Source organism: Thalassophryne amazonica, chromosome 8, assembly GCF_902500255.1.
Source record: "Thalassophryne amazonica chromosome 8, fThaAma1.1, whole genome shotgun sequence".
Taxonomy (NCBI): Eukaryota; Metazoa; Chordata; class Actinopteri; order Batrachoidiformes; family Batrachoididae; genus Thalassophryne; species Thalassophryne amazonica.
In genome coordinates, this window is record NC_047110.1 from 19,233,545 (window position 1) to 19,245,966 (window position 12,422).

The window sequence follows — 12,422 nt, forward strand, 5'->3', positions numbered from 1 at the left end:
ATGTATGTGTATGTATGTGTATGTATATGTATATGTATGTATATGTGTATGTATGTATGTATGTGTATATATGTATGTGTATATACGTATGTATGTGTATATATATATGTGTGTGTATTTATATATGTATATGTATGTGTGTATGGTTTTTTTTCCCTATTCAAGAGCCATTTTTTAGCAAGTGTTGCTTATACCCTGGTGTGACTTAACCTCCAAAAAATAAAGGATCTTTACGGCTGAGTGTATGTTGCTGAGGCTCTCTGCAGGGCTTCCAACCTGCAGGGGAAAACAGTCTAATATGTTCACATTGCAACAATTGGAAAATGATTTTTATTGATTTGTTCATTTAGTGCTGTTTTGACTTCATGCTTCTCTTACACTTCTGTTTTGAAGGTCTCGTATGAAATTTTATCTTCATTTACACCTTCAGGACATTCATTGAAATCTTTTACACCCAAAGATGTCAGTACTGTGGAAAAAGAAAGTGATTGTTTTAGAATCAGGATATAATAAAATACAAACTTCAACAATTTGCATACATCAAAAGCCTCACCTTTGGAAAAGCTTAGATATGTATCGTGTAAAATGCAGTGAGTGAATAGACAAACAGAGAAAGACAGATGCGTTCAGAAAATTAAAAGAGCGTGTAAATAAACTCTTTTCATATGAGGAACTTTGATGCAGATCAATCAAAAAGCCATTTCATTTTGTCTATGTAATATCCCCTGTTCCAGTCTGCCACATGCTGACTGGTTACCAGATGTTAAGCTGCGTTTACACATAATGACGGCAAGTCACGAATGCCACGAAATATACATTCTTGGCCACTGATCACGAATGTGATGATTCTGGGCAGAGGCATCAGGTCTCCTCAGGAACTGCTGCAATCTGTTACCATGTGTTACGATTAATGGCACATGTTGCTGGAGAATTATCAGGAACCATTATGCACGGTCAAGAATAATGCTCCGCATTGTTGCGAGCAGTTACGTGCAATCATGCGTAACAGTGCATTGTTAAGTTCTGTTACATTGTGAATGAGGCGAATTGTCTCCACACACACACACACACACCCATATTCATCCATCAGCTGCTGAACAATTCAGATCGCTTCAGTTTGCTCCTCAAAATCCACAGTAGAAGAACTTTGTGACTGCATGCTTAGTTGGGCTCTGTGCCATGGAGTGGCGCAGAGAGGAAGAGGAGATGGAGAGAGGCAGATGTGTGGCTCTACACGGCTCTCGTCTTGCACGTTTTCCCACACATCAGGTACATGCAGCAGGTGGAACACCTGCAGGAGCGCGCTGAGGAGCATTGGAACAAAACTTTTAGCCAACTTGGCGTCACTATAATTCTTCAGCATACTGCAGCAATGAAACTGAATACGGTGCAGCAGGGTTTAATTGTACGCATGTCAGAGAAGAACGCTGTAATGCTCTATTAAGGATCACCACTAATCAAGATGGATCAACACGCTCAGTTGTGACCTCCACGACATGAGGCGAAATGAGGGTGGTGCGTGGCATTCGTGGAAGATTTTTTGACAGCCAAAAACATGGTCCACGAACGTCACGAATATCACGCACCAGCACGCACTATTAAGAAACCTATTCAAATGCGTTAAGTCATGTTAAGAATGTCAGGAATGTGCCAAGAATGACGCAAATATGACAGTCATAACGTGTCTTGCCTATGTGTAAACACAGCATTAGGATTGATGATGGATTAGCAGCAGGTGTGGCTGTCAGTGAGAGAGACAGACCATTACCACACAGAAATGTACTACTGTAAATCAGGGAAATAAACCATTACTTTCACTTTTTAACAGTGGTTACTTTCTAAAATTCAAATAACACTTTCATAACTCCACACTACCCAATGGAAAGGATGATGTATTAATTTAGGTGCCAAACAAAAAGAAAGAAAGGGAGATAGTTGAATGAGGTACAGAGTAAATGGGTTTTTTCTGCACAGAAATTTGCAAATGAAATAAACCATTATTCTCTGACTATTTGATAGCAGTTATGTTCTAAAACTCTTAATACACAGTCATAACCTGACACAACCCTGCAGGAAGGACTTTATATGAATGTACCTGAAGTAAACCTTCCTTCTCTCTCATTTGCTCTCAACATATGTGTGGTTTTGAAGTGACATGTATCTTATTAAAATGAACTTGTTTGTTAATTTCTCTCATTTCCAAAGCCTAGGTCTGGTCAACACCAAAGCCACCCATGCTTGTTATCGATGGGCAAATTAAAATGTGTGATGATGAGAGTTTCCTATTTGTTTTTAATTGTGTGCATGCAATATTGTTCCTTTTAAATTATTCAATGTATACATTTATATGGTATATTTATTTTTTTACACATTTTAAAACATTACCTTACAGTATGATTTTGGATTCTAATACAGAAAGACCATTACTCCAAAAGTAACAGTCTAATAATAATGTTTTTTGTTGTATTCCAATAATTCCACACGAACTCCTGAACATAATTCTATTGAAAGTTATGCAGTTTCCAGTAGGCCTACTTCTGCAAAAGAAAGCTGCCAAAGATGTCAGAGTCCTGTGTATCCCACCTGATTTGTACTGAGCAAAAGTGATGTATTTTTGATTTGTAGGATCCAGCATTCTGAACAGGGCATCGATGTTGGAGCTGTCAAAGAGACTTGGCCCTTTCCCACCACTCTGCTGAGAAATCTTCAGCTGCTCTAGTTGCTCAATAAGAAACTCTCTGGGATCATCTGAAAGAATCAATCAGTGCGCACATCAGTAAAGCAATAATTGTGTGCTTAAAGTGTAGGTGAGACGACATGTAATGTTTTTTGAGTATTTAAGACAACAGTTTGAAATTTATCCTTTCCTGGCTCTTGCTTGCCTCTACTGGTGGTTGGCTCTCACTGCGGTATTGTATCACTTCCTGTTCCGGAGCACAGCGGTGTTTTTCTGTATCTGTTAGCTGTTTAATCTGTGCAGTTAGATTGATCTAGTTATCTAGATTACGATTTGTTTCCCAGTGTAATCTTTACGTGCCTTAACTAAAGCACTCCTTCTGCTGAATCACCTCTAAATTATTTACACATTATTCACTTTGCGTGTTTTTAGGAATCCGCTAGCTTAGCGTAGCTACTAGCTCTTAGCCGATTTAGCATGGCGGCTTCTCCTGTCTCTCCCGCACTTTTCTGCTCTGGGTGTGAAATGTTTAGTTATTCCTCGGCCTCCTTTAGCAGTAACGGTACTTGTAATAAGTGTAGCTTATTCGTAGCTTTGGAGGCCAGGCTGGGCGAATTGGAGACTCGGCTCCGCACCGTGGAAAATTCTACAGCTAGCCAGGCCCCTGTAGTCGGTGCGGACCAAGGTAGCTTAGCCGCCGTTAGTTCCCCCCTGGCAGATCCCGAGCAGCCGGGAAAGCAGGCTGACTGGGTGACTGTGAGGAGGAAGCGTAGCCCTAAACAGAAGCCCCGTGTACACCGCCAAACCGTTCACATCTCTAACCGTTTTTCCCCACTCGACGACACACCTGCCGAGGATCAAACTCTGGTTATTGGCGACTCTGTTTTGAGAAATGTGAAGTTAGCGACACCAGCAACCATAGTCAATTGTCTTCCGGGGGCCAGAGCAGGCGACATTGAAGGAAATTTGAAACTGCTGGCTAAGGCTAAGCGTAAATTTGGTAAGATTGTAATTCACGTCAGCAGTAATGACACCCGGTTACGCCAATCGGAGGTCACTAAAATTAACATTAAATCGGTGTGTAACTTTGCAAAAACAATGTCGGACTCTGTAGTTTTCTCTGGGCCCCTCCCCAATCGGACCGGGAGTGACATGTTTAGCCGCATGTTCTCCTTGAATTGCTGGCTGTCTGAGTGGTGTCCAAAAAATGAGGTGGGCTTCATAGATAATTGGCAAAGTTTCTGGGGAAAACCTGGTCTTGTTAGGAGAGACGGCATCCATCCCACTTTGGATGGAGCAGCTCTCATTTCTAGAAATCTGGCCAATTTTCTTAAATCCTCCAAACCGTGACTATCCAGGGTTGGGACCAGGAAGCAGAGTTGTAGTCTTACACAACTCTCTGCAGCTTCTCTCCCCCTGCCATCCCCTCATTACCCCATCCCCGTAGAGACGGTGCCTGCTCCCAGACTACCAATAACCAGCAAAAATCTATTTAAGCATAAAAATTCAAAAAGAAAAAATAATATAGCACCTTCAACTGCACCACAGACTAAAACAGTTAAATGTGGTCTATTAAACATTAGGTCTCTCTCTTCTAAGTCCCTGTTGGTAAATGATATAATAATTGATCAACATATTGATTTATTCTGCCTAACAGAAACCTGGTTACAGCAGGATGAATATGTTAGTTTAAATGAGTCAACACCCCCGAGTCACACTAACTGTCAGAATGCTCGTAGCACGGGCCGGGGCGGAGGATTAGCAGCAATCTTCCATTCCAGCTTATTAATTAATCAAAAACCCAGACAGAGCTTTAATTCATTTGAAAGCTTGTCTCTTAGTCTTGTCCATCCAAATTGGAAGTCCCAAAAACCAGTTTTATTTGTTATTATCTATCGTCCACCTGGTCGTTACTGTGAGTTTCTCTGTGAATTTTCAGACCTTTTGTCTGACTTAGTGCTTAGCTCAGATAAGATAATTATAGTGGGCGATTTTAACATCCACACAGATGCTGAGAATGACAGCCTCAACACTGCATTTAATCTATTATTAGACTCTATTGGCTTTGCTCAAAAAGAAAATGAGTCCACCCACCACTTTAATCATATCTTAGATCTTGTTCTGACTTATGGTATGGAAATAGAAGACTTAACAGTATTCCCTGAAAACTCCCTTCTGTCTGATCATTTCTTAATAACATTTACATTTACTCTGATGGACTACCCAGCAGTGGGGAATAAGTTTCATTACACTAGAAGTCTTTCAGAAAGCGCTGTAACTAGGTTTAAGGATATGATTCCTTCTTTATGTTCTCTAATGCCATATACCAACACAGTGCAGAGTAGCTACCTAAACTCTGTAAGGGAGATAGAGTATCTTGTCAATAGTTTTACATCCTCATTGAAGACAACTTTGGATGCTGTAGCTCCTCTGAAAAAGAGAGCTTTAAATCAGAAGTGTCTGACTCCGTGGTATAACTCACAAACTCGTAGCTTAAAGCAGATAACCCGTAAGTTGGAGAGGAAATGGCGTCTCACTAATTTAGAAGATCTTCACTTAGCCTGGAAAAAGAGTCTGTTGCTCTATAAAAAAGCCCTCCGTAAAGCTAGGACATCTTTCTACTCATCACTAATTGAAGAAAATAAGAACAACTCCAGGTTTCTTTTCAGCACTGTAGCCAGGCTGACAAAGAGTCAGAGCTCTATTGAGCTGAGTATTCCATTAACTTTAACTAGTAATGACTTCATGACTTTCTTTGCTAACAAAATTTTAACTATTAGAGAAAAAATTACTCATAACCATCCCAAAGACGTATCGTTATCTTTGGCTGCTTTCAGTGATGCCGGTATTTGGTTAGACTCTTTCTCTCCGATTGTTCTGAGTTATTTTCATTAGTTACTTCATCCAAACCATCAACATGTTTATTAGACCCCATTCCTACCAGGCTGCTCAAGGAAGCCCTACCATTATTTAATGCTTCGATCTTAAATATGATCAATCTATCTTTGTTAGTTGGCTATGTACCACAGGCTTTTAAGGTGGCAGTAATTAAACCATTACTTAAAAAGCCATCACTTGACCCAGCTATCTTAGCTAATTATAGGCCAATCTCCAACCTTCCTTTTCTCTCAAAAATTCTTGAAAGGGTAGTTGTAAAACAGCTAACTGATCATCTGCAGAGGAATGGTCTATTTGAAGAGTTTCAGTCAGGTTTTAGAATTCATCATAGTACAGAAACAGCATTAGTGAAGGTTACAAATGATCTTCTTATGGCCTCAGACAGTGGACTCATCTCTGTGCTTGTTCTGTTAGACCTCAGTGCTGCTTTTGATACTGTTGACCATAAAATTTTATTACAGAGATTAGAGCATGCCATAGGTATTAAAGGCACTGCGCTGCGGTGGTTTGAATCATATTTGTCTAATAGATTACAATTTGTTCATGTAAATGGGGAATCTTCTTCACAGACTAAAGTTAATTATGGAGTTCCACAAGGTTCTGTGCTAGGACCAATTTTATTCACTTTATACATGCTTCCCTTAGGCAGTATTATTAGACAGTATTGCTTAAATTTTCATTGTTACGCAGATGATACCCAGCTTTATCTATCCATGAAGCCAGAGGACACACACCAATTAGCTAAACTGCAGGATTGTCTTACAGACATAAAGACATGGATGACCTCTAATTTCCTGCTTTTAAACTCAGATAAAACTGAAGTTATTGTACTTGGCCCCACAAATCTTAGAAACATGGTGTCTAACCAGATCCTTACTCTGGATGGCATTACCCTGACCTCTAGTAATACTGTGAGAAATCTTGGAGTCATTTTTGATCAGGATATGTCATTCAAAGCGCATATTAAACAAATATGTAGGACTGCTTTTTTGCATTTACGCAATATCTCTAAAATCAGAAAGGTCTTGTCTCAGAGTGATGCTGAAAAACTAATTCATGCATTTATTTCCTCTAGGCTGGACTATTGTAATTCATTATTATCAGGTTGTCCTAAAAGTTCCCTAAAAAGCCTTCAGTTAATTCAAAATGCTGCAGCTAGAGTACTGACGGGGACTAGAAGGAGAGAGCATATCTCACCCATATTGGCCTCTCTTCATTGGCTTCCTGTTAATTCTAGAATAGAATTTAAAATTCTTCTTCTTACTTATAAGGTTTTGAATAATCAGGTCCCATCTTATCTTAGGGACCTCATAGTACCATATCACCCCAATAGAGCGCTTCGCTCTCAGACTGCAGGCTTACTTGTAGTTCCTAGGGTTTGTAAGAGTAGAATGGGAGGCAGAGCCTTCAGCTTTCAGGCTCCTCTCCTGTGGAACCAGCTCCCAATTCAGATCAGGGAGACAGACACCCTCTCTACTTTTAAGATTAGGCTTAAAACTTTCCTTTTTGCTAAAGCTTATAGTTAGGGCTGGATCAGGTGACCCTGAACCATCCCTTAGTTATGCTGCTATAGACGTAGACTGCTGGGGGGTTCCCATGATGCACTGTTTCTTTCTCTTTTTGCTCTGTATGCACCACTCTGCATTTAATCATTAGTGATCGATCTCTGCTCCCCTCCACAGCATGTCTTTTTCCTGGTTCTCTCCCTCAGCCCCAACCAGTCCCAGCAGAAGACTGCCCCTCCCTGAGCCTGGTTCTGCTGGAGGTTTCTTCCTGTTAAAAGGGAGTTTTTCCTTCCCACTGTAGCCAAGTGCTTGCTCACAGGGGGTCGTTTTGACCGTTGGGGTTTTACATAATTATTGTATGGCCTTGCCTTACAATATAAAGCGCCTTGGGGCAACTGTTTGTTGTGAATTGGCGCTATATAAAAAAACTGATTGATTGATTGATTGGTGCACAGTTACTGAAGAGATAAATATTCGGATTTTGAACTGCACGCCACAAAAAAACAGGAACTTCCTGGCGACTCACAACACTGGAGAAAGAGGAGGAAGTGACATCAGCACGAGAACCATTATCTTAATAGCCTCATTAATTTATGGATTAATTTCTGTATTTTTACAGGCTACTAACAGCCCTGTTTCCACCGAGTGGTGTGGGTTGGAGCTGCACCGTGTTTTCGGTGTGAGAACGGTTAATTCTCATCAGCACAATCCTTTTGATTGGCAGGTGGAAACACTTATATTGAAGAGTGCGCATGGACGGTGTCCGCAGCTTCTTCACTTGACACGGAGGCAAAACTGCGTATTTTCAGATTATTTTATTGTGTTGTGGATCATGGCATAATTTTGCGTGCAGACTGAGACATTATGAGCAGATGAGGGACTCTGGCAGTCTTTTAACTTGCAGTGCAAAGCGGCTTGTTAACACCAGAGACTCGATCCATCAGCCGCAATAAGGGATTACAGATGGCGCTGTAATCTGGCACCAAACTTGCGTGTGACAAATGGACTTTTATTCAGCCAAGACAGAAGGAATTAAACTATTTTCAGATGTCGTTTTGTAAAGGTGGATACGTTTTCAGATGATCTCACTGAAACGGACAGGTAAGACTACATTAACTGTATTCAAGAAGGAAACAATATTTATTTTAAACATAAGTGATATTTGCAGCCCCTTGTGTCATTTTTCAGATTTGAAATGTATGTACCTTTTTTCTAAGAAAAAAAAAACTAAATAAAAAAAAATCCACACTTCCTCATCACTTTTTTCTGATGTCAAGGATAGTAAAACAAACTTAAAAAAAATATCAGTTGATTATGACCACAGCGCTGGGAAAAAAGTTTATCATCTCCTGCATGCTGAAATTGCCTGCATTATTTATTTATTTTTATTTATTTTATAATCACAATTCTGTGTTCTAAATTCTGATATCATCACTGTTGTCAGACTGAAGGTTTTCCTCCAAGGTTTAGTCTTCCTCATTGTGGTCTAAATAAGGCTCAAAACCATAAGGCTGAAAAAAAAAAGCTCCACACTAGAAAAAAAATTGTCCGAAAACAGCTCGACCTCCGCCGTGTTTACATTTGATTTGAGCTTCAATCAGCAGGTGCCATTCTCGTGATGACGTAGCAACAATATGTCCGCGGCTGAGGGCTGAAATATATAAATAAAGGCAATAAATATATAAATATAGGCAGACTTCAGACAGCTGTTGTTTAGGACCCCATCACACATAACATGAAAGATGCAGAAACCGGAATATATTCCGCGAACCAAACACGAAAAGGGGAATCATGAACCATTGTGCGTACACACGAACACAGTGTGAGCAGCTAGGACGTGTTGCACCACATCACGCCACTGATGTGAAGAAAAGTAAAAACCAGCTGTATAATTAGTGAATATCACTGGGTTGATATAAATAATAAATAAAAGGGGACGCAATACAGAACCCCACGGTTAAATAACCCTGGTTAAATAGAAAATATGCCACTCACGGGATTTGAACATGCAATTTACAAAAGCTCTGATTACCAGATGTAAACTTTAGCACTGCACTACAATGACTATCTTATAACAGCAGTGTAAAATGGCTAAAATTAACAAGGAGATAGACTTTTTAATAATATATATAATAATATTTTTTCAAAAAAGAGAAAAACACGCAGTGATAACTGACCAAACGGCGATTGTTACGGTGTACTTCTGCTGATACGTTACTGAAAGTGGCATATTTGTTGCACTGTTGGCTTGTCATATAGTCCTGCGGCACGCTGCTCACAGGACACACATGTAGGGCCGGGCCTGCGAATGTGTCTGGCCCGACACACGTGTCCTATCAGACATATGTGACATTCAGATCGCCTGCTGCAAGTCCACATAAACTGACGGTCCATTTCAGCTGGGACAGCCTGTCAATGTGCACGCTGTGGACGCTCTCTAGGCCATCGCAAAAACAGTATGTTTTTATATATTTCCACATGAGGACAGGAAACACACACACGTATGTCATGGTGGAGATGTTGTAAGGTCCTGTTCGTCAAAACATGGTACGTGTTCTGCAGCTGTGACGTCCTGGACCAGAGATATCAACATCTGCTGCTGTTGGCAGCCAGGCATGCCTCCTGTCCATTGAGCGCACAGACCACAGTGTCACTCTGTGATAAGATGAGAGGTGCCATGCCTGTGGGGGAGCGCGAACCGCACACACGCCACGTGTTGCAGAGGGACAGCAGGGGGAGTGCGTGAAACACACGCACACGTGTTGTGGGGGGAGCCAACACTCTGGCATACCACATGTGTACTTGGCAATGCCACAGTTGTGGAGGCACTTAGATAAATTTCACAGCCAGCTCGAAAGTGTTTGCCTGCTCACTGTTTTCATGCTAACATCGTGAATGGCCATATATTTCCTAAGTGCTCCGCGAACATATTAGATGTTCGTGTGTGTCACCTGGAATTTGGCCAACACATGTCGCGAAAGGGACCGAATGGGCTCTCACAGGGCACTCTCTGTCTTTCTGCCACTTATATGTGCAAATGGTTGTAGCGACACATGTACGAGGCGTTACATGTACGAGCTCCGAATTTTCATGAATAACATGCAATTCCTCCTTTGTGCGTGACAGCACGCCAGACTCAAACGTGCTGCTGTTGGCGCTCTGATTGGTCCCTCGTCTTTTATTATGAAATAATGCTGAATTTATGTGGAAATGATTGTTGTACAAAAGGTTCAGATTTCTGCCGCAGAGATAGATGATGACTGGAGTGCAGTTTTAAGCAGAAACAAGGTGATAATCGGTGTGCCGCTACTGGCGCTCAGAAATGACTATAACGTTCCGAAATGACGCACATGCAGTGAAGGCAGGGCGGTGACACCGGTTCTACACAAATGGTTGCTAGGAGGGGGAAAAAAAAAATACTGGAATGACAATAGCCTAGCATGTTACTTTTCCGTAAGTGTCAGTGCCGCTGTTCTCTATTCTGGCACTGAGTGCTGCAGTCATCTCTGCCCCATCTGCATTTCTTTGAATTTAGTGAAAATAAAAAAAATTAAAAATAAAAAATGGCTTACATCTGACTGGCAAACTGTAGATACTTTTTTTTTTTTTTTTACAATGTTACTAATTTAAATATTTCTGTATTCGTATTTACAATGTTTTTGTGCACTACTGTGGCGTTCAGTACTACAGGTAGAAGCTAAGTTTATTTCACTAAACTGATGTATTTTATTTATATATGAATCCAAAAAGTCTTTGCACTCAGATTGCTCTTCAAAGCACAAACAGATATTCTGAAAAGAAATGTCGATCCAGCTCAGGTGTCACGGACGCATTACGTCACACTTCTTAAAGCAGTCATCACCACAAAGTTATACGAGATGGTTTTTCTATAGTGAGAAACTGAGACTAACCTGGTCGGTAAAACAGCAGCATGCTGGTCAGGTTTTGCATTAGGTCCACAATTTGGTGTTTTCTCAGATATTCTGCGTTACTTTCTTCAGGGGTCGCCATCTCTCCTTCCGTGGTTTCACTCTGTTGCTAAGATACGACGCCCGTCGTGAGACGCGCGCGCACAACCAGGCACACATTTGGAATAATTCTTACCAAACCGAAGTATTTTACACTTTGCCTGGAGCAACACTTTTTATTTAGGTATACTCAATTAAAATATTGAAATTAATACGCCTTATCGGTTCCAACTTTTTATGAATATATTTACGTATATTTATTTATCTTGGAACTAATCATACCTATTTGTTGTACCTTGGAACTATCGCCATTACCTATTTACTAGGCATATTTTTTTTATCGTATGTTGTAACTTATTACACCATATTTTCATATATTTATATCCGATCTTAGACGCCTATATAGGTATACTTATACACATGAAGTTAGGTATAACTATTTATCGTATATTGGAATTACACCGTATGGATATTATACAAATAATGAATGTTTATGAGTTCAATGGCATGGTTCAAATTCGTCTCGGCTTCGCCTCGTTCCAGCTTTCACCTCATGAAATACCATTGTACCATTGAAAGAATGTAGTAACATTATTTGTTTTATTTAACAGCTAAAATGGATCCTTGTCATTTGACATGTTATTAATTTATAAACAACAGAAAAAGGACTTACATTTTGGTATTCCAATGCTGTTCAAGTCCAACACGAACCTTAAAAAGTCCAAATTGTGACGTGTAGTCCGGTAATGGTGCACCGAGTTCATACTTACAAAAAAATAAAAAGACTATGCAGTTCCTCAGTCCAGGAAAAAAAAAAATCACCGTCAGCTTTTCAAGCCTCCAGACGGCATACAGCAGAGTGGATGTTTTGTGTGTTAGAATTAGCACTGTCAATTAGTTCTATCAAATCGTCTTCCATCAGCAACACAAACTTTGCCGTGTTAGTTTTAAATCTAAGTGCCATCCCGCTCGAGTGCGCGTGCACACACTCGTACACGCGCGCTTGTACTTCCTCAGTGCAGCGGAAAAAAAAAAGAAAATAAATAACCACATCCTCCTCCTAACAACTCTCCTTGCCTGCAGAGCGCAGTGGATTTGTTTTGTGTTTCACATTTGTGCGCAGAGTGCAGTGGTACCGAATGTATGGAGCCAAATTTGCACAATGGAATGCAACACAAATGGGATGAATAATCCATGTCACATGACATACAAAAGCACCAAATGATGAGGTTCCACTCAGCCGTTATATAAACATATTTATCATATACTGGAAGCAACCTTATTTAAAAAAAACTTCTAAAATTATACCCTTTAAATCCATATTGAAAACTAATATCTAGAACCATGACATAAATAAAATAAAAAGTAAAAACA

At 40.3% G+C, this 12,422-nt stretch overlaps 1 protein-coding gene across 1 annotated transcript; it reads right to left on the minus strand.

The window, feature by feature from the left end:
- Positions 1-155: 155 nt before the first annotated feature.
- si:dkey-42p14.3 (EF-hand calcium-binding domain-containing protein 10) lies at positions 156-11,144 on the minus strand. The gene is made up of 4 exons (XM_034175816.1): positions 10,992-11,144; positions 2,584-2,748; positions 379-469; positions 156-276 (listed from the first exon to the last, which is right to left on the minus strand). Exons 1-4 carry the CDS (start codon positions 11,089-11,091, stop codon positions 231-233), a joined length of 402 nt encoding a protein of 133 aa, XP_034031707.1. The 5' UTR covers positions 11,092-11,144; the 3' UTR covers positions 156-230.
- Positions 11,145-12,422: the final 1,278 nt, after the last annotated feature.

Bases quoted from the DNA above. Each gene is read 5' to 3' on its own strand.
- si:dkey-42p14.3 (XM_034175816.1), bottom strand. From the start codon at position 11,091: ATGGCGACCCCTGAAGAAAGTAACGCAGAATATCTGAGAAAACACCAA. The intron at 470-2,583 runs GTGGGATACACA...CTTTTTCCACAG, and splicing joins TTTTGCTCAGTACAAATCAG to TACTGACATCTTTGGGTGTA. The intron at 277-378 runs GTAAGAGAAGCA...TTTCCCCTGCAG, and splicing joins GAGACCTTCAAAACAGAAGT to GTTGGAAGCCCTGCAGAGAG.